Source organism: Girardinichthys multiradiatus, chromosome 3 (assembly GCF_021462225.1).
Source record: "Girardinichthys multiradiatus isolate DD_20200921_A chromosome 3, DD_fGirMul_XY1, whole genome shotgun sequence".
In the NCBI taxonomy this organism is placed as follows: domain Eukaryota; kingdom Metazoa; phylum Chordata; class Actinopteri; order Cyprinodontiformes; family Goodeidae; genus Girardinichthys; species Girardinichthys multiradiatus.
Genome location: NC_061796.1, coordinates 36,145,196 through 36,168,513, shown reverse-complemented (window position 1 = coordinate 36,168,513; position 23,318 = coordinate 36,145,196). Strand labels below are relative to the sequence as shown.

At 37.0% G+C, this 23,318-nt stretch overlaps 1 protein-coding gene across 2 annotated transcripts in view; it reads right to left on the bottom strand.

Annotated features, from left to right (window-relative positions):
* Positions 1–408: 408 nt before the first annotated feature.
* Positions 409–23,318, bottom strand: part of fhl3a (four and a half LIM domains 3a) — a 52,277-nt gene continuing 29,367 nt past the window's right edge. The window contains exons 1-6 of one of the 2 annotated variants that reach the window (XM_047361320.1): positions 17,416–17,573; positions 11,046–11,218; positions 8,823–8,997; positions 5,967–6,136; positions 5,643–5,829; positions 409–4,005 (exon numbers count right to left, since the gene is read on the bottom strand). In XM_047361320.1, coding sequence (XP_047217276.1) covers positions 3,854–4,005; positions 5,643–5,829; positions 5,967–6,136; positions 8,823–8,997; positions 11,046–11,201 — 840 coding nt within the window. In that variant the 5' untranslated portion in view covers positions 11,202–11,218; positions 17,416–17,573 and the 3' untranslated portion in view covers positions 409–3,853. Of the gene's footprint in view, positions 4,006–5,642; positions 5,830–5,966; positions 6,137–8,822; positions 8,998–11,045; positions 11,219–17,415; positions 17,574–23,318 lie in introns of those variants that run through there. The other variant, XM_047361319.1, reaches the window with a different exon arrangement.

Genomic DNA, 23,318 nt, shown 5'->3' with positions numbered 1-23,318 from the left:
GTGTGCGCGCTCCATCAAGGCAGAAAAACAGTCGACTCAGCATAAACAGGGGTGCATTCATGTCCAATCAGGGACAGACTGACACACAAGCTTTTCTTTGTTTTATGTGTTTTGTACTTGCACATTTCATTATCCTAAATGTATGAACACACTCACTTTTCACTCCTTGTTAAACATGCATGCTTTCGCTAACACTTTCTCACACTCCCACATTTTCATGCTCTTGTCTCTGTGGAGCTGTGCTCACACTCTCACACACTTTCTTTTCTGGAAAGACATTTAGAACACTCCAAATGGGATTTCTTTGGCTTAGCCTATAAACACAAATCACAAGAGAGCCACCCATGCTCAGTCCAGCAATAGATCTTCAACATAACCACAGAATCTAAAAAAAAACTGTAAACAAGAATCAGTCAGTGTCATTTTATTTAATTGTTTTAAAAAAAAATAGAAGAAACAATTTATCCACAAGCTGAAATGGTTATCATCTTGATGGCATATTTTCCATCTTTAAAAATACTTTGGCCAACTCTGACTCACCAGCATCAAAGCTGAAATATTCAAAACAAATATTATACCTCCACTGATTTGAAAAAAGTCTCCTTAAGGATTTCTTCTGTTTTCTGCTGTTGTGTCAAGTAGGGATGGATACTTTTCAAATTTGAATCGATACGGTACCAATACTTGGACCTGGGTATCGATACCGATACTCTACGGTACCAGTTTTCGGTACTTTTGTGTGTGTTTATGTGGTAATAAATGTTAATTTGTTTAATAATAAAATTTAAAAAAATTTCAATTGAACATATTTATTTCCCAATATATAAACTTTAATCAATATCAAAACAACATCCGGCTGTTTGTATTGTAACATCTCAGTTGTTTCAAACATTTCTTCAACATTAAATCCCCAACTGATTACGCAGTGTAATGCACAAATTAAAACCCAACCTTGTTGCTGGCTGCAGACGAGTCACGAATGCAGGCGTGCGAACGGTGCTGAATGCAGGAGTTGTAGCTGTAAATCTGAGGCTGACAAAAAATTTGTCTTCAGCCTTGACAAAAATCTTGTGCTTAACCAGGTCATTTATATACACACACACTCAGACAAATATACAAATGGCTGGGCTTTGGTTTCCTCTGAATGCAGCCTGTTTAAGCTGACTACATATTTGACAGCACATTCTTATGGAAAAAACTAACTCTGAAATGTTTATTTATCTTCTACCTACTGTGTGTGTATATATATATATATATATATATATATATATATTTATATACATATATATAATGTCTATATCCATCTTTTTTCTTTTTCTTTAACTGTCTCTCCATCTTTCTGTCTATCACAACTTTTATCTGTCTCTCTCTATCTTTCTTTCTCTCTTTTCTCTGTCTATCATGTATGTATTTATTTACCAAACTCAGTCTTATAGAGCCAGGGGGATAATTTCACCACGGACAGCCAAGCCAGGTCAAAAAGGTGACTGGACCAAAGGACCAAATTCGGTAACCATCCCTACTTACAAGTTTCAGATCATCAAACAAATTTCAATGCCAGTCAAAGATAACCAGAGTAAAGACAAAATGCTCTTTTCAAATGATTATTTCATTTTTAAAATGAAAAAAAAAAACCATCGGCATCAACCCAGGCCTAGGTAAAAAAATTATTGCGACCTGCCCTCGAGTAATCATGAATTTACTAAGACTAACAATATTTTTTTTGGAAGGCTAAGTTAAATTTCACTACCCAGGCTTGTTTACTGTCTAACCAGTAGGAAAAGGGGAGAAAAAAAAACATAGAACATGGAAGTGCTCCATGAATTACTCCCAAAGCTCAGACTAATCGAGGTCACAAAAGGATCAAGAACAACACCTAAGTGAGTGCCCTCACTTGCCTAAATTAAGGTGAGTCTTCATTATTTAACACTAAGAAAGAGACTGGGCAAAAAGAGCATCCATGGGAGAGTTTGAAGGTGAAAACTACTGGTGACTAAAAAGCACAAAATGTCTTGTTTCCCATTATAAAAAAAAAAAAAGAAAACTGAACAAAAAAAACATCTTAACACCAAAACATTTTGGAAGATATTCTGTGGACTAAAGTAGAACTTTTTGGTAGATGCGTGTCCTGTTACATATGGCGTAACAATAACACAGCTTTTCAGGAAAAGAACATTATGATGATGGTCAAACATAGTGGAAGTAAAGTGATAGTTTCGGGCTGCTCTGCTTCTTCATGGCCTGGATGACTGGCCATAAGTGATAAAACCATCAATTGTGCTCTCTAACAGAAAATCCTAAAGGAGAATATCCAGCAATAAGTTTGTGTCTTTAAGCTTGGGCAAACACTTGGGTTTTGCAGCAGGACATTAATCCAAAGCACATCAATTAGTCCAATTATGAATGGCTCAAAAACAAAACAAAAAGTTTTGCATTGGCCTAGACAGAAGTTAAATCTAATTGAGCTGTGTATTACCTTAAAAAGGCTGTTCATGTTGGAAAACAATCCAACGTTGCTGAATTATAACAATTCTGCAAAGCAGAGTGGGCCAAAATTCCTTGAAAGTGATGTAAAAACTCTCACTGGCAGTCGTTACCAAGGGAAGCCCAGCCAGTTATCCAGGCTACTTTTTCACATAGCGGGTTGGTTTGAAATCAGTTTCTACCTTTAATAAAAACAATTATCATGTAAAAACTGGATTTTCTATCTTTGTCTGATACAAGAATTTTGTGCGATGACTTAAAACATGTGTGACAAGAAAATGTAAAATAGGGAATCTGTAATGATGAAACAAACAGTCATTTTTCACATACATGATTGCAACATGTATATGCAATCGTATGTACATTAAAAACAACAAATTAGGTAATGAGAGCAATCATGGCGATTGAAGGCATGCATATTTTTGCAACAGTCTTACATTTTCTTTCAAAGTTAAACATACTGACTCTTTGCGCACAGATACTAAAAATATCCATTACAAAACTTAAAACGAGGGCTGAATGAAACCTTTAAGTAAAATAGGAGGAACTGTAGATTTAAAAAAAACAGGCAAACACATGGTAAAAAGTGATCTGTTGCTTATGCCATGTGCTTCTATTGTGTATTTATGTGCACAAAACATGGCAGCAAAAGCACATCTTTTCCAAAGTGCAAATGAAATGTCGTTACACCCTTAAACTACCAACACCAACAAATCTACTCAATTTCATTTAAAATTTTAGGAAAAATCTGTCCAATACTTGGCCACTTTTTACAAAAAGTCACACCTCCTTCTGTGTCACTATACAGTAACTTGTTCAAAATGCAGAAAGTAAAACATTAGATAAAAAAGCGATAATGGAAAGATGATAAAAAGCAACATTCAAAATGCATGGACCTGCAGTTATAGGAGCATTAGAACAGTAACTCAACCATACAGCTGAAATATAGACCGCAGACATTGTATACTATATCAGTGTTCTGTGTCTTTTCTTTAGAGCCCTGAATTAATATTAATTAAGACATATTTGGCAAAGTGGCAAGCAATGCAGTTTCTCATTTAAACACAAAATAATATAGAAATAATGGTAATAAGGCACTCCATGAACAAATCTTAAAATCTTAAACTTTCTTGTTGAAGAGGAAAACTTTGTGCTCATTTATGCAAACAATGCAGCATCAGCACGATTTTGCACACGATCACAGCTCTCCTTGTATAAGTAGGTCATTGAGGAACAAATGTCTTTATATTAAAACAACCTGAGGCGGGATATTTTTAGCCTATGTTACCCTCTTTGGTAAATAACCCGGGGTGTTTAAAAACACTGTTGGAGAACAGAAGGAATGGTGAGATCTGGGTACGTAAGTGCTTTATAGGTTGTTGTGGCATTCACGGCACAGGATTCTGTCACCATCTGGGAAAAAGCCAGCGCCCACGAGCGAGATGGAGCACTGGGAGCAGGTGAAGCACGGCTGATGCCACTGACGATCTTCAAATGAGATGTACTTTCCTCCTCCAAAACCTAAGAAAAAGGGACAAGAAGACTGAGTTTAAGAGAATGTTGGCTGACTTTTAACTAAGGCCTGGACAGGATTTTTATGCAGATTTTATCTTCCCCTTCCGACATGCCCCAATCATCATGATGGCTCGATAAGCTTTTGAGATATTCCTGCTGTGTTAGGTGTATTGAAAGTGATCTAGTCTGCTCAGAAGGACGTCGGGACCGCTCCAACCTCATATGGGATATTTAACATGTCGGATTGTCTCGGCCCGATATCCTAGCGTGTGGGGTGTTCCCCGAGGACGAACGAGCATGCAGCCTGTTGAACGTGACATGTAGCCAGTCAGAAGCGGAGGTGACAGAAACACAGAGGGCAATTACTCTGAACTCACGTTTGATCTCGAGAGGGTTTGCAAGATTTTCCCATCTGAAATCTGAATGTTTGTGAGTGAAGTCTGTTCCAGTGCGGTGGTGCTTGCCATGTTATCTGAACAGCAAATTTAAGGCATATGTTGAACCTTGATGAAAGCTGACGAAAATAGAAATCCTATCAGAGATCAAAATAAAAATTTTAACCTCACATTATTTATTGTTGTATGAAATTAATATTCTGTTTATGATGTAAATAAATATTTCTGTGCTAAAACAAAAACTTGCAGAAATAACTTAAAAATGTTTTACTACCCCCTATTAAACTTTTTTTTAACTTTGTCATGGAAATCTGTGGTGTGCATTTGTATATATTGAGTCAATACCTTGCAGATCAAACTTTCACTGCACTTGCAGTAGTAGAGATTTAGCTCAACATTTAGCCCTGGCCTGCAGAAATAATTCTAGCAGTTTTCCTGTGTCAGGGGTTAGGATTGCTAAAACAAACAGTCTGGTTTGATTGAATCCGCATGGCTTCTCCTGCTGTAATCTGTGGATATAGCACAGGCACTGAAAGAGAGGACACAACTGAGAGCAGAAGAAGCTGAATATAAACAGAAAGGTCGAGATCTTTTCAAAAATGTTGTCAGTCTCTAACAACAACAACTTGTCTATTCCTCCTTTAAGCTGACTTGTGATAATAAACTGTTGCGGTGTATTTGTCACTGTGGTCTTGCTCGGCCACAATTTTAGAGCTAATTAATATTTTAAGGTAAAATATAAAGGAAAACAGTAGGGCTGGTTTTATGACATTATTGTAGAGGATTAGATCATGGTGATGATGTGCCAAAGCACCAAAATCATAATATTGTTTATAAGTAGGGCTCTACAATTTAAGAGCTGCAGAAAACACAGATGGAAGCACAAAATATGACAAATAAAACAGAATCTATGGTAACATGTGAAATATTTAAAAATGTATTATTTTGTAGATGTGACCTAATGAATCAGGATTTACACTAACAACCCAGATGTTTTTCACTCTTCAGTTTAAGGTTCAAAGTGCAAGAGACTGAATTAGTCGCTGCTCTTCCCCAGAGGGATCAATCAAGGTTTATCTTATAAGACTTTCGCAAATTATATTACAAATCATCCTTTACCTTAATAATCATACAAAACAGTTGCTATACCCTACAGTACACCAACTGCAAGGCTTCCTTAAATATTAAGGAGCTGTTTCTCTACTTTCACAACTGTAAATAGGATTAAGTAAAGTGATTTAATCTCACCTGTAATCGGTTTGCTGCAGGCCTCACACTTCTTGGCATACAAACTGCCAAAGCACTTAAGGCAATAGGGGCTGTCATCTCTAGAGGTGAAGTGTTGACCAGCCAATTGCGTCTTACAGTTTGCACACACAAAACACTCCTTATGCCACGGCTCATCCCGATAGGTCACGCCACCTTTAGCCAGGGCCTTATCAGAAAAAAATACATTACCATTTCTCATATGCATTCCTGCAAAGGATAAATCCTACTACAGTTTTGAAGTTTTTCTCAGCCTAATATACCAGGAGCCATGTTATACTGTAGTTATTTGACAGATTTACAAACCTTTTTACAACGCGTGCAGCGGGGAGCAAACTTCTCCTCGTAGCAGGGCACACAGTAGTGCTCGTCCTTGTCAGGAATGAAGGACTTGGAGCCAATCGGCTCCTCACAGCTGTGACAGATGAAGCAGCCCTCGTGCCATGTGGAGCCTGCATACTCCAGTTTTCTAGTACCTGCAAAAATGGGGAGCAACAGAACCAAATGGGCAGGGGGGATGGGGACCGGCTTTAAACAAGAAAGGAGTAATACAGTTTTACCCTCTGTGACGCAAACCAATTGATTTTGCTGTAAATCCCCTGGATGTTGAGTTTATTATGCTATGATCTTTTGGTTTATGTGGGGCTGACATTTCCACAAACTGCACAAATATTTCAGTGCTTCAGAGTCTCTGTGCTGCACGGCTCCCTAATCAAAAACATAGAAATACCAAGAAAAAGTCTTTCCAAATTATAAACTCATGCAGGACTCACTGTGGCTCAAGATGGCCAATAAGGGCTGTTTGTTGCACACAACTTAAAATGAGAACCAGTTTGAAATTCTTAATAGTTTCACAAAAACTCAAGAAGGTTTCTAAGAAGGGCCAATGAAAAAATGCATTATTTATGTTCATCAAATGATCTTGAATTGATATACTCCTCTATTATTACTTAAAGCAGTATTTACTCATTTGCAAATAACACATGATGCCTGTGCCATGAATAGTTTCAAACTTGAGATGAGCTTTTAGATTGCAGTGATCAGGGACGGAAACACAGCCGGTATGTGTGTGTGTGTGTGTCAGAAGGGAATAAAACATAAAACTGACCTCTCGTGACGGTGAGAGCATTTTAATAGCTCGATCAAATAATCTTGTTTAAAGCTCCTGCTGAACATGTTTACACGAGTTCACTTATTTATGCTTTCATGTCAGCTGTGGTGTGAATCTTCTGGTTTTATATTAGTGCGTGTTTGAAGAAAACGTGGCTGGAGACCAACTTATGAGGACTTACTTTAACAGTGACTTAACATAAATCACCCTAAAGTAAGAAGTGTTCAGCATTCAAGCGTGATAGGTGAATGGGTGCATTACATGCTGCAATAGGGATGGTATGGCACTGAATACATTTTATGTTTAGCACAGAAGGCTTTAAGTAACTATTGCCAGTGTTCACAACAACTGAGTGCTACAAAACTTAGATTCAGTCTGGAGAGGAAAAACAGAACAATCCATAAATCCATATTCAAGGTTCATTCAGCAGGCTCGGACAGGACTTAGAATTTAACTGATTTGCTGTAAGTTGACACTTTATAAAATTATGATGACTGTCAGACTTTTGATCTGCAGCAGAAACACTGTTGTTCACACTACAAAAGCATGACAGTCTTAAACCAGGGCTCAGCAACTTTTTCATTGTCAGAGAGTTATGTTTACCCTCATGTCTACTAAATACGGTTTATCTAATGCCATAAAAAGGTAGGTGACAAAAAGTTAGCTCATCAACTTAAAAAAACCCAGCTGCTATACAAAATATATTTATGGTTAAAGATCAACAGTTTTACTTCTACTTTTGGGTTTAAGAACAAAGAAAACATCAGATGTCAGTAATAAGCAGAACTACCAGACTGCTCCACAGCTTTCTGCTCCTTAAATGCTGTTAAGATTATGCTCTTTATATTTCGGAACTTATTTCATGTTTTTTAATCAATTTTGTGTTTTCATCTACTTATTATTTTAAGTAGACATAAGGAATAAATTATATTTTAAACATATTAACAATTGGCAGAAAGACGGAGAAGCACTTAACTTTACAAAAGCATCAAATTCACTATTAACCTGAAACCTTTTTTTTATATCACTATTTATTAAAGTGAGGATAATTTTCATTGTCTAGTCAAATGATTAAACACCTTTTAAGTGAAAAAAGTTGGTTACATTGTAAAACACAATTTAAAAATACAGAAGGAAATGTAGGGGAAAAAAACTAAATTAAGAATGAAATGCAAATTATCAATGCTTGTCTGTGTTCCCACATCAATGTAGTTTTCCAGAAGAAAACTTCATTTGAAAAAAGATCATTCTAACAAATGAGAATATTGTGAAAGAGTTAAATATTTTTTCTAACTTATTTCAGAAAGTAAAACTGATATATAATTTTTGTACCTATTGTGGAATAGTGTAAGTCTCTTTATTTCTTATAAATATTCATAATTATGGAAATGTGTCTGTTTTCTAGGACATATCTATCTTTTCATATACATTTTTTCAATTGCAACAGGACTTTGTCAGCAATCTTTCTAAATTTGAGCTGCATGGGCTTTTTAAAACATGTGGCCAAATGAGGATTCTAATCTGCTAAATGTAAAATCAAAATTTTCATTTAAGACTAACATACACTCCAGTCTGTGTGGGAGGTGATGGTCATGAGACAAGCTGAAATGAAGTACAGTGCTAATAGAAATGAAACTGTTCCTGAAACCTGCCTCTGGAAGAGGCTGCATGGCTGCTGGGTAACAGACTTCTTTATCTCCTGTTATCATCAGTTCTGCTGGCAGGCTTCCAAATTCATCCTTGGCTGCAGCTCATTTACATTACTACTTCCATTCATCACTGACCCCAGTTATTTCACTTGTATTGTATTTCCACAAATTTTGTACCTATTATTATCTGAATTTGTATACCACATAGTAAATAAAATGAGGAACAACAAGGCTTTGTACATGGGGAAATATATAAATATGCTTTGCGTAAGAGATATTTCTGTAAGTCCCTAAAGAGTTTATCTATTCTGAATTATTTACTTTGTCTGCTTTCAAAAGGGGGCCAAACAATTTTTTTCATCAGGTTTGTGAGAAAATAGTTGCATATATTTTCACGTTTACCTGGCATGACGATCTTGTCACAGGCGACACATTTGGAGGAGAACTCATTACAATAGCAGTCGTTGCAGAGCAGTGAGTCATCCTGGCTGGTGAAGGGCTCATCTGCAAGTGAGCGGTCGCAGCGGAAACAACGGAAACAATGCTCATGATAATGTCTGTCCTCGTAGAAGAGCTCCTAACAGCAGAAAGGGAAAAAAAAAACAATGAGGACACTGGAAGTAATTATTTTACAGCTGCATAAACTCTTCTGATATTAAGTCACGTTGTCTGTGACATGGCAACCAAACAGGCCAAATAAGGGAATGACAGGAAGACTTAAAGTAAACAGCAGAGAGGAGTGTGAAACTGACACCAACATTTCTGCATTCAAAGTACCCAGTGGAACTACACTACCTACAGGTACCTACAGTACCGTAGAAAAGTATTAAGATCCCTTCATCTTTTTTCACATTTTGTCAAGTTACAACCACAAATTGTAATGTATTTCATTAGGCTTTTTTGCGATAGACCAACACTACATACAACATATTTGAGAAAAGGAAGTGAAATGACACATGGTTTTCAAAAAACGTGTCAACCATGTGATTTAAATTTTGTACAGATAAAAATTGAAAGATGTGGTGTGCATTTGTTTTCAGCCCCCTTTACTTCTAAACGCAGTCCAATCAAATGCCTTCAAATGTCACCTACTTAGTACCCGTCTTTGAACCTCAGTTTAAATGCAGCTTTTCTGTGAAGGCCTCAGAGGCTGATAAGAGAACATTACTAAACAAACAGTATCATGAATACCAGCAGGTAGGCCAGGGAAAAAGTTGTAAAGCAGTCTAAGAGAGTTATGTTAAAAAACAACATACCTAGCTTTGGAGATCTCAGAGCACTGTTCAAAGAAGTTTGAGATTTTGCCACAACTAGAAACCTGACGAGCTGGGCAAGGAAAACCTTTATTAGAAAAGCATTCAAGAGACCCATGGTAACAAAGGAGAAGCTGCAGAGATTCGGGTAGGAGACATGACAACTAATGGTGGCGAACTAAACAAACTGGCCTTTATTGTTGAAAGAAATACATAACAAATCTTGTTTGTAGACATGTAGGCAACACAGCTAACTACTTGCACAAGCCTGTGTGGGGTAGAAAATGAACAACCAACATCACCCTGAGTATATTTATGTGTTAGAATAGCCCAGTCAAAGTCCAGACTTAAATGGAAAATCTTTGGCAAAACATACAAATGTCTGATCTCAGATACTCTCTGATTGAGCTTAAATGTTTTTGTGAAGAAAAATGGGCAAAAGTCTCAGTCTCTAAATGTGAAAAGCTTGAAGAAACATGCCCCAATAGAGTTTGTGCTGTAATTGCACTGAAATGTGGCTCTACAATTAATTCACTCAGGGGGAGCTCAATCCAAATGCATGCTACACTTTCAAAAAATGCATAAAATCTTTTAAAACCAGAATTTTTCTTCTAACCCCCCTATCATGCTCTGCTTCTTAGTGAATACATTAAAGTTTATGGTTGACTAAATATAACTAACTTCAAGTTGTATGAAAACCTTTGCAGGGCACTATATATATGAGGTTCTTTCAGTTGAAACGTCTGGAAGAGGATTTGAGCAGTTTGATAGCATACAGGACACAGAGCCAAAACCGACTTTTCAAACTTCACAAACACTGTAGCAGAACCCACTCCAATAAACTCCACCAAGGAGTGCATGTTAGTTCTAAATTATCACCTAATGTTAGTGTTTCCCAATAGAGGAAAATTAAACTTTACTTGATTTTGGAGAAAATGGAGACTTTCCCTCATCCTGCATTTCAATCGCAGACAAAATGAGTCTGTTGGCTTTATAGGAAATTGCCTGCATAATTGCATGTTAAATTAGCTTTTACAGTGCCTTGACTTGCAAAATGTATAGAACATGCCTCATTTACTATGAATTATGCATCATTAAGATGACATAGCCTCTATTTTAGCAATCTAAAGCCATAACATAAAAATGGCTTAAGGCTAGGTGTAGAGTCATGCTTTAATGTTCTTGTTGTTGATCAACTTGTTGGGTGGTATACAATGTGGGAAAAAGAAAGTTGTATATGAGCTTCAATTAAGTAAGAACATATTTTAGATATGTTTTTTATTTTGATCAAAAATCAAGGACTTGTTCATGAGCAACTTGGAGTTTGGCATTGCTGATTACACATCTGGTCATGTCAGCAAGAAAGCCTTACCCTAGCATCATGGCCAATCAGCTCTTTGCATTCATCACAGGTGTTTGAAAACAGACTGTCGTAACAGGGGATGCAATATGGGTTGTCATCAGATTGGATGTACTTGCGGCCGTACAGGGATTCCTTGCAGTTATCGCAGTCAAAACGGTCAGCCATCGTAGATTTCTGCAAACCTGTAACACAAGAGGAGGAAGGTCAGGAGAACAGTGTTTAAAAAGTTTGAAAAAAATGGGTGGGAGGGGGCACAGCATTAGCAGTAACAGGATTATTCTTTTGTAGCAAAAAGTATAGCTGTTAATAATTTGCTGTGCTCAACTGAGACGAAACATTGACCAAAAATATAATCAATAAGAACAGTTAAAAAAATCCTTTTGGAAGAATCTATGACTTGATGCTTCATTTGTTTTCACGTTGAATGTGACTGTATGTGTCTCAGTAGTCGTGGGAACAGCTGTTATGGTCAGACGACATGCTTCTGTTTTCTATTAACTGTGACATGGGCACACCTGTGGATGTACTTAAAGGCAACACATAAAACACACTGCCGCCTTGTGTGACATCAAGAGAAAAAACTAAACAATTCAGAGAAGATATCAGGAAGAAAAAGTGGAGCTCCACAACTCATCCTTGGGTACAATTTCCAAACATCTGAAGGTACTATGTTAACCAGAAGCAACCTCTCAATGCATCAGCCAAGGAAGGTAATGTTTGGGCACAAATGGTGTTTATCCCAAAGTTTGTGAGCAGAACTGCGAGCAGGGCAGGCCACAAACCTGACTCTTTCAAGCAGTTCGGTAAGCAAGAAAGGACCAAAGTTCCGGCAAACTATTGTGAGAAGCTTTTTGCAGGATATCCAAAACATTTGACTCAAGTTACATAGATCAAAAGACAATTCTACCAAATAATATAGAAATGTATGTAAATGTTTGGATTTGAAGAAAGTTGAGACCTTTTTTTTTAATTCATTCAATTATTGTTCCAGCATTCAGCAAATAGAAATCATTTTCTAAATAAAACAGTCACACAGATAGAAAAACAGAGGTTATATGTATTTTTATACAGTGTATGTAAATATCTGGTTCATCTGTTACAATGGGGGGCGTCCAGAAATACACTTGGTGTACTGTACTCAATTACTAAAATATTATATAGTTATAACTCTAATATAAATACCAAGATTCCTAAACAAGTACCTCACTTTAAGAATAAAGGTTCATCGTTCACACAGATTTAGGGAATGCAAGATCTACCATCATCGTTTACTCCCTGACCATGACTGAGCACACATCAAAGTCACAGAATAACATTATGAGAGTATTACGGCAACAATATCAGGTTGCCAAAGCGTTACGACATGGCTGGAGGGCAGCCAGCGATAAGTGATCCGGTCCTCTGGCAGAGGACACTGCTGGATATCCATTCCCACCACCCAGGGGTAATAATCAACACTGATATAACAATCAGTCAAACTTCAAACAAGAACTGTGCTGCCCATCTTACACACTAGAGTTCACTACATACACAAAGCACAAGAGAGGCATGGAAACATACATCCACACAAAAACACACAGTGCCATAGGAGAATGAGACAAATTACACACAATCCATCATCAAACAGAGATTCAAATTTCTGTCTGAGCTCTCTGCAACACAAAAGCTTCTAATGAGTCGTGGGGGTAAAATCAGAATCCAACAGTTTACCTGCTCTAAGTCCTCACATGTAGCCATTTGACAGGGTTTTTGCTGTCAAAAGTGCCTCGGGGAAAGTGCCTTCCCCCGAGGCACTTTCACCAACCTTAAAGCAACCTTAAAACATAAATCATGAAGCCTAAACTCACGACAACCCTGCGGCTCAGTGTTTATATTACCGTAGCTCATATTACTACTGCAACATCTCTCCATGTACTCAGCGACTGGGCTAAGTACATCACAAATATCTGATCACTCCCATTACAAAATCCATTTGGAGGTTATGGTTAAATGTCTGAGTGAGCAGCTGTGGTCGGTCAGCGTAATGTATCAGCAAAGCGCTGAACTCGCCTGAATGTGTTTAACATCCGCTGCATTTCACAAGTCATCCATCCCTAAATTCCAGCAATGTTGCAATCGTTAGTTCCTATCCAGATTACGGATAGATTAGATCAACAAGGGATATACTAAAAAAGGAGAACTCGGCGCATGCTGTAATCAGCAGTGCCAGGTAAAAAAGGTACAGAATGTGCTGTCTTTGCCTACCAGCTGAGCGAACGAGATGAGGCATGACTCACAATGACGACAGGCAACAGTAATTACTAATGCAAATGGTAAGATATTTGTTCCCATCTACGAAATGCATGTATCATCCACGTATCTGTGTACCAAAGTAAACTGTCAAGAAAGTATAAATATACATTCTAACACATGCAAGGATTTAAAGTACTGTGACAAAGAGTTTATCCTCTTACAAATTTATTCAGTTTTTGCTTTTTTGTCACACTTAAAATTTTCAGATCATAAAACTAATGGTAGTATCAAACAGAGGTTACCTGACTAAAGCCGTTTTTAAAAGATCATTTTATTTATTAGTGAAGAAAGGTTTTCAAATCAACATGGCCCTATATGAAAATACAATGGCCCCCTCCCCCTTTTTAAATCATTAATTAAATGTGACTGACTGACTGACTGACTAATTAAATGTGATTAACCACATGTTTGGAGTTTAATTCGACTAGCCACACCCAAGTCTGACTACTGCCAGTCCTGTAGAACCAAGAAACCCGTTAAATAGAACCTGTCTGACAACATGAAGTAGGTTAAAAGGAACCCACTGACCCCAGGGGTGATGGACAAAGACATGAGTGCATGCACATGTTGCTGACCCAAAAGAGAAGAGAAAGGAGCTTCCAGACGTAAAGCTGTGTTTCTCACAGCACTGTTTATAGTCGTCACTCTGGTTGTTTCCCAGCAGAGGTCCATCTCCTTCATGTCCAGTGTTCACAAACAAAAAGCCTTACTAATATTCTCCCAAGTACTAGAGCTTTGATTGAACTCAGCCCCCTGGGAAACTTGTGGGCCTTTCCAAAGAATCATTACCGTACCAACACAGGGCTGCAACTAATGATTATTTTGCTCAACTATTTTTTCAATTAATCGAATAATGATACAGCAAATTAATAGGAGATTTTTTTACAGGATTTGTACCAGGTGAAGCTAAAACTATGACACCTGAAGACTTCAGGAGGGAGCAAATTGACAGACAATATGTAAATGCACAATTTGTACAATTTCTGCCTAATTATTGCTCTGAGTGGATTGTTCTTTTAGCAAATGCTTTAGAGTCTGTATACTCCAGTAATGGATTATTCGATTACTAAAGTAGTTGATGATTATTTCAATAATCAATTAATCATGATTATTCTAATTAATTGTTTTGGCCCTATTGTCGTGAGCAATTTTTGGATATTTTTAAAGCTTCGTCAGATTATACAGTGGAAAACGTTATTACAGTCATGCTGTTTTAGTACTGTATGTGATTTTACTACCCGTAAAGGGCTTCAAATAGATCTTTAACCTTTACTTCTTAGAGATACAATACAAAATAACTATTTTTAACTGCTCTCACACCATCAAACAAATTATTTATTATAAATAAATAACATGACAAAATCATGTCATGCCCTAAGGTTGTCACCAGCACCAGCTGCACCTGTTATTTACTGTAACAGACAACACAACATTCACACAAAGGCCTATGGTTACCGTATTTAAATGGTGACAGGAGGAAAACGTGGGTAGGAAGCATGAATAATAAACACAACCTCAAAGCAGATTATGTAAGGTGTTTCTGTTCAGGGTCAGTTACTCGTAAAATGTTTCTCATCTTGCCATGTCTGTTGGCAGAGCTAAAAAGGTGTTTTACGTATTGCTGAGCAATATAATATTGACAATGAAATATTGAGGAACAGAAAATGACAAGAACGGTTATAGAGGTAGGTTTTAAATTTCGAAAAGACAATCGATACATATAGCCTATCAGGCAGTGCATGGGGCTACCATTATTTAACTTTTTCACAAGATGGAGAAGATTTTGCAACCAGTAATCTAAATTTGATTTGTTTAATTTATGCTTGTACTTAAACATATTCACGCACTTAAACAGTACTGCAAATGTAGATCAAAATATTTCTAGCTAAGAAAGTGTAATATGTCCCACAATGTTAAGTGTGAAATGTCAAATTTAAAAAAAACTGCTCTTTTCTCATTACATTCATCTCTTCCTATATTATTTCTGCAGAATATTTAGTCAGATTTGAATGAATGTATCAGCCTGTATTCACACTTCTAAGACTGTTGTTTTTTTTAAAGAAAAATATAAGCTAACAATTTTGAAATAAAGTGATATTTGACTATCAACTAAACTATGTCAAAAGAGTTTTTCCATCAATGCAAACATTTTAGACAAAGCATAAAGGTGAAAATTGTTGCCTAATATGGCATATATGAGCTTTCATGAATATAACCTAACAAACAGGCTACTGGATTCTTAGCTTGTTTTTACACAATCGGATATGAGATAGGAGAAGAATGTGAAGGCTGCTATATGCTAGTCATCACAATACTCTCTGACTGGCAGAAGAAGGTCAGTTTCAGGGCCAACCATGAGACACCACAGAACAGCAGATCGATGCATCCAGACCGACTGCAAAGATGTTGCTGGGAAACCATCATGGATGACTACTGGAGAGTTAGCAAACATCAAGTCCAGTTCTTTCCCACAGGCCAGCATGTAAATCCCAAGCTCAAACTTTGCTCACACTCTGCCTAATTCCAAATAAAAAGCATGAAGAGCATAATAGTAACAGATCTCCTGGCTTTTCTGCCATCCAATAATAGAAAAATAAATCTGTTTTATACGGCTAGACAAAGCTTGACATACAGTTGTAGCAAAATAGAGAGAGCGCTCATCCTGACCTCAGGCAGATTATGGCTGAGTGTGCTAGTAGCTGATCTGTGTCACATGTGCACAACATTTCTGACTAACCATCCTGAAGAAAACAGAATTATTCATGAGGTGATGAGTTACTTCTCTCCCCCTGAAGACGTCATACACAATTAGCTCAGTTGTACAAACATGCTGCAAGAATGTCTGTATTAATACCACTTTCAAATTTTTTCTACAATTCAATTCAGTCTGTCATGAAGATTAATGCATTCAATTACATAAATTTACATTCATTATTAATATATGACATTTGGATTTGGGAAACTAAGGGGTTTATTATAAATGACCAGTCTCATGATGATTGTTATTTTAATCATCTGGGTTTATTTTTGTTTTTTGTCAAATATAGAGCCACAATACTGAAAAGTGTAATTTTCTTTTCTATATTAAACAGACTGGTAATGATTTTACTTTGAGACAGGAGTGTTCTGTCCCAATAAAGGTAATGGAACCTGATACAGACGTCACTGTTGGATTGAACACTGGGCTGAAGCCATCCTCTGATCCAGACACCATCCTGTGTTTTTGAAGGTCATATTTTGGCTGGCTTTGCCATATAGATTTAAGCTTACAGTCAAAAGGCTGTTGTACATTTAGACAGAAAACATACAGTCATATTCAATAAATGAGAATATGCGTTCCAATGAGGCAGATAGAAAGAAATTTGAATTTTGAAAATAACCTTCAAACAAACATCAAATAGAATTTTCTTTGAGGCAAAATTTCTCTATTACAATTTTTTTTTTTATTGGTCTGATGTAATATTCTAATCTTTAATGTGTTTTTAACAGCTGTAGGCATCAGAAAATCATCAGAATTAACAGCAATAAAGGCTTTAAAATATTAAACCGTGTGTTATTAATCTATATAATGTGTTTTACTAAGTAAATTACTGAAATAATATTTTCAATAATATTTAAACTTATTATATGGATCACCTAAGTTCCTTTATAAACATATATTTGGCAGATTTGCCAGACTGTTCTAAACTTAAAATTAGGGACTGGAGCCTGTCATGCAGCCCAAGCTCCAGAGGAATTTAGCTGGAGGGGCTGTGGCTACTTTTGGGGGGCCCCAGGCCAGTAAACAGTATTTTTATTTAATACAAATACATAAATACGGATTTATGTAGCATTTCAAATGAAATATACCATGCTGTTTATTAATTCAAAATAAAAAATTATGACTTAAACAGTGACATGTAAGTCAGTCATGTAAGATGGTCACCAGAAAATGCTGAGTAATAATGCTGAGGCATTATAATCATTGTATTTAAAACACATTAATTCCAGAAACCTGAAGGCAACTGTACATGAACTTCTCCTGAAGAGACATGGAAATCTTTTTGAAAAAATACTTAGCATTAATATTTCCACTCTTTGCACAAACCTTAAATGCCATCCATTGGTGCAATGTCTGAGTGCTGTGTCCAAATTCAGGGGCTGCATCCTTTGAAGGACTGGTCTACGTAGGCCGTTGGCCACAAAAAACACGAAGCCAGGAAGTGATCGGCTGTGAATTTCGACGGTCTAGCCGTCACCAGCTGTTCCCGTCCTTACCTCAGTGTAACTTCTGTTGCCTAGCAACCGTGACAGCGTGAAGCACTGCTGTGAAGCTGTAAAAATGGAGCCCTGGGGTTAACCCTGCTGTCTCCACTGTATATAACTGCACATGGTTTTTATTTACCCCTGATGGCATATAAGCTTCTTTCTTCAGAATATTCTTGTTTTAATTTTATTCTCACTCAATAATAAGCCATTTAAACTGTTTCAAAATAACTTACATGTTCATAAATGTGAAAAAAATAAATTTAAGTATATTGACTTAATTTATGTTAAATTTTTTGACTAAAACACTAACATAATAACTTTGTGCACCAAGTTTGAATCAATTTATTTGTAGAACATAATAGCAAATAAACCAAACATTAACATCAAATATAATCTGACTGATATACATGTGTTTAGCTTCCACTCATTGGTGAAAACCAGGGAGTATGAAAACAATGGGCCGGGAGACAGGCATCCTACTGAACCTCGACACTTTGAGCACTTTTGCAATGGTGGGTTTTCAAATGACTTTGCGATGGCCATCTCGGGTGGCAGCTGCAGCCTGCTTTCTTTGTTTTAGCTTGATCAGTGAAGTAAAACTTCAGACCATTCAAATTAACTATGGGGAAAACTTGCCTAATTGTGGGTTGTGCTGCGCATGGTGGTCAAGACCAACATTCAGTCTATCGTCCTCCAGCCATGATAGAAAATCAGTATGAGAAAACAAAAACACTGAGTACACAACGTCAACTACTGTGGCTGAATCAGATATCTAGGGCGGATTTGGACGGCTTGAACCTTACTGGCGCCCGAGTGTGCAGTGCCCATTTTGTAATGATAATAAAACAAATAATGTTCGTCTACATGTATTGTAATATTCTGGAAAGTAGTCTCCCAAGACCGTGAGCTGATCAGTTGATTCAGCACTCAGCACTGCCACTCAGCACTCAGTGCTGTGACATACTTCAGTAAGCTGCACTCTCACGACTTGACCAGCTAAATGTAGGCTGCAATTTACCTTTACTGTCATACTGTAAATATATTATCTAGTAACATACCTATTATGTAATTATCCAATAAAAGGCATATTGAACTTACCATGGATTTTTGCCTATGTTGTGGCTATGAAAAAAAATTGTCGTCTAGATTTGCACTAAACAAACCAACAGGCAGTACATATGGATCCACCTTGTTGATGACCAAAATTTTCTCGAGGTACATGGCCTCATCAGGGGTCTGTAACGACTCTAGATACTTATCCATGGTCAAAAAGGTATGCAATGTTGTTAAACGTGTGAAGCAATACAGAGACACCCAGGATGGTGGAGCGGAAGTGAGGCAGCGACTTCAGTGACGTCAATGAAAACCCCCCATTAAGCGATTTCTTGGTTAACCGAACAGATATTTCCGTTTTACACAGCTTAAAAACATTGCAAAAGTTAAATTTGCTTCACAGAAAACGTAATATATCCAACTTTATTTACAGCTTCTCGCTCTCCTCTGCCATTACTGCTTCCGTTTGAACAATCTACTACAACCCACAATGAATTATGGGAAAGGGTGGGCCACCAAGGATACACCAGACCCATCCTTCAAATCTGGGAAAAAGAAGGACGAATTTGTTGGCTGCCTTTGGAGGAACTTTTGAATTTGGACAGCCATTTAAGGGCTTAAAATGCGCCCTTCGAAGGATGCAGCCCCCTAATCCTAAACCCATTTTGGCATACTACCATCTCAAAGTGTCGTCTTTACCGCCTCCAAAGTCCGATTTAATAGCCTACAGCACACCCTGCTGGTTGTCTTGGGTGAATACATTGCATATTGGCAACTTTATGGGGTAAGAACGCAAAAACAATGTAAAGATGGAAATGTGTGCATATTAGTCAATAGTTGTGCATAAGTAAAATCCAAAAGAGGTGTTGTATATTTGTGTTTGTAATTTGTGTTTGTAATTTCTTGAAGCTGTATCATTTTATTTTGTATTCTTATAGAGAAAATATACAATGCCTCTTTTGGATTTTACTTATGCACAACTATTGACTAATATGCACACATTCCCGTCTTTACATACACATTGTTTTTGACAGCGTTCTTACCCCATACAACTTAATTTAAACAGGGGTTGTAATCTGTCTTGGGTGGGCAATTTATTTTATAATGATGAAATTGTGTAATGTTTTCGGAAACTGCTGATGCATATTAACTGTTGTTCTTTATGCTTTCCAACAAGAAAGGCGGAAAAGCTAATTTTTTATCTCTTATTTTGGTTAGTTCAGGAAAGACTGTCATCTCCAACTTAAAAAAGAAAGAGTGGCACAGTGCGGATGTGGTATAATTGTCGACGCTGATAAGAAGACATCCCCGTCTGTCATGTCATTACAAACAGTTATGTTTACCATGAAGACTGAAGCAATGCATTGAGCAGTTTTACAAAGTCCACTAGAGTGGAACACATTTCAGAACCAAGGGTAAATGCTGAAATTGTTAGGCTTGCGTTTTACAGGCCCATTATGACTGGGACTGTTTAGTTAAGTGGATACTTCAGCAAGTGTGGATTTTACTGTGCTCAGTAACATTTAATGTACTTTCAAAACAGAAGCTAAAAGCTCACTTGATCACCTTTGTCTGTCTGGATCTTCTGGCAGCAAATCAACTCAAACACCAGAGGAAGGAGTGTGTTGTTGCAACAGGATACCTTCAAATTCACAAGTGCTTTCTTCTACAAAGGTCCACAAGTAAGCCAGAAAAGGTAAAGGTTAAGGAGAAAATTCAAGCTGGGGCAGGAACAATACTTTATGAAAACTCTTATATCCTAAATAACGCTTAGAAACAGCCATCTTTGGTACAATAAACAACATCACATCTTTCAAACAGTAAAGCTTCACCACTAGCTACAAAATGAGATAAACTAAAGCTTCAGACACATATAAGCCCACTGATAGAGATGTAGTCAAAATGATCTTTGCAGCTCATGACCGTGGAAGACTTTAATTTTGGTGACTAAAGATAAAGGCATGAAGTGTATAACAAATACTTCCAAATGGCTTAGAAAAGGAAAATTACAACATAGTATCAGAGGGATTCATTTAATGTTTTTAAGTTGCATACTTACAGAGAGGAGTCACACAGAACTAACCACAGCAACATGTCTAATTGGTTTTATGAAAATCACTTTAGGGGTTTTCAGGTCACAGGAAGACAAAACAGAGCTGGACTCAGATAATGTGTGTTTTTTTTTTTTACAAACTACCTAATTACTTAAAGGTTTTGCATGTTGTTCTTTTTGGCTTTTACTAGATCAGATAAACGTAGAATAGTAATCAAAAGGACAGACTGAGGCAATGAATCTTATCACAGGAAGCGGAGGAAATTGCTCACGAAGGAGATATTCTGCCTCATACAGACTCATTTTATAAACATGCATTTGTTTAAACATACTTTTCAAGGCTGATTCTGGAAATACATAAGAAAAAAACCTAATTAACATTAATACAGGCAACTAATCTGCTTATCTGTTAATAAAGAAAATTTACCACAACAAAATACAAGCTTTAAGTTAAGATTGTTTAACATAGATATGACCCTTTATACTAGTGGTTGTGATATAGATGTGTCAAAAGTCCTGCCTTTGCAATAGCATAAAAAATAATTTAAAAATCCAGCTTTAATTTGAGTACAAATAGTAGGAAAAAAATTCCTTTAAGTTAAGAAAAAATTTTTTTTACATGTCCCTTTTATTCTTATATGATTTCTCTAAAGTACTTAATTTCTGTACACTGTAAGCACTTGAAACCAAAGTCAATTTCCTTGTTTGTGCACACAGCGTTGGCCAGTAAAGCTGATTCTGAATTGTTGCCTCTTCTTGTATAAATGATAACCAGGTCTGCCAACATTCTCAGTACATCACCCGAAGGATTAAAGTTTGTAAGAACATCAATGCCTGAGAATAAGCAGATGGTGGTTGATGCAGGCGCACCTGAGACTGCTCCGCGGTGTAAGCTGGGTCAGACTTGACGACAGGGTATATGCTGCAGGACCAGACACTGGAACACTAACCTGTTATTGTCCCTGAGCTCTTAAACACCGCCTAGTGTTGAGTGGGTGGTGACAAAAGGTTCAAATCAAAGCCAGCATCGTAAACAAAAGGGAAAGAAATGACTACCTGTAGCAGAAAATGTCACTATGGTCTTTGTAATTTATTACCTCTCTGACAACATTTAATGGCCATGCTACTGTGGAGATATGGCTTAATGTCTAATATTGGTCATTACTGCATTGTGCAGTGCACAGTACAGGGTTAGAGGAAAGTTTTGTGTGGCCTTAAACCTTCTATCCTCATTTATCAGATGGACTAGATCTACAACAAATAAACAAAAGACTGGTTCTGCTGACATTTATTTAGCTAAAGTTAAAACACAAATTTGTCATACTGTGACAGCCTTTTGGCAAGTTTAGACTCAAGGTTCTGCTACAGAAAAAAGCAGCATGTGAAATGCTCACTCAAGTATACAGTGCTGTGAAAACGTATTTGCACCCTTAAAAATGTCTTGTTTTTGCTTTTGTGTCATTCTTGAATGTTTCAGATCATCAAACCAATTTTATTTTCAGACAAAATAACCTGAGTAAATACAAAAAGATAGTTTAAAATTATGATTTCATTTACTAAGGGGAAAGGTTATTCAAACAAACCTAGTTGAGAAATCATGTCACTGACTATAACCCTGGAAATGGTTAAAATACAATTTAAGGCTTTGAACCTGGAACAGTGGTGAACCATCCCAGGAGTTAAAAAATGAATATTATATCAACAGTTAACCATGTGGGTGGTACTATGACCTGGATGACTTCTACAGAACCTGGATGTCTTGCCACAATTTAAGGAACCATGAACTCTGCTCTCAACTAGAAAACCTTAAAGGAAAATGTCCATCGTCAGTTTGTGACCTTTAGCTTAAGTGCAGTTAGGGTAAGCAGCAAGAAAATTACTTGAAGCACACCAGCAACTTTACCTCTGAATGCCTCAAAAAACAAAAAATGGAGGTGGCCCAGTCAAAGGCCGGACGGCCCAGTCAAAGGCCGGACTTAAATACAAGTCTAATGCTGTGGAACAATGCTTTAGAAAACATAAAATTAAAACAATACTGCCAGAAAGAATGAACCAAAATTCCTCCAGTAATGTAAAACACCTGTTGCCAGAAGGGGACAACCAGTCATTAGGTTAAAGGGGCAAATACTTTTCACATAGGGCCAGAATTATTTTCTTAATAATGAAATCATCATCTAAAAACTGATTTTTGTTCGTCTGACAATTTTTTCAAACTGAATCATTTAAGTGTAACAAAAAAAGCAAAAACAGAAGAAATCTGTAAGGGAGAAAATGCCTTTTCTCTGCACTGTAGTTCAATTATAAAAGGCGACTGTGTCATGTCATCGTTCTCTTTCCAATAGCTTGTCCCACAATATTCTTCCAAACAATAACATTACAATTACTGCAAATCATACAGTACTGACCCAACCACGTCTAAAGGAAGTTTGAAACTGAAATGACTGTGTATTTATTTCTATACCATCATGACTGGAGGACATTTTTAGCTTACGTTTGAATTCCTTTTGAAAAAGAAAATACTGCCATACATTAGTCCTTGACATCTGGTTTGCATTGACGAAACTATGCAGTGCCAGTGGAGAGTCACTGCTTTCAAATTGAAGACAGGGTGTCCTTTTTTCCTTGCTTCCCTTTTC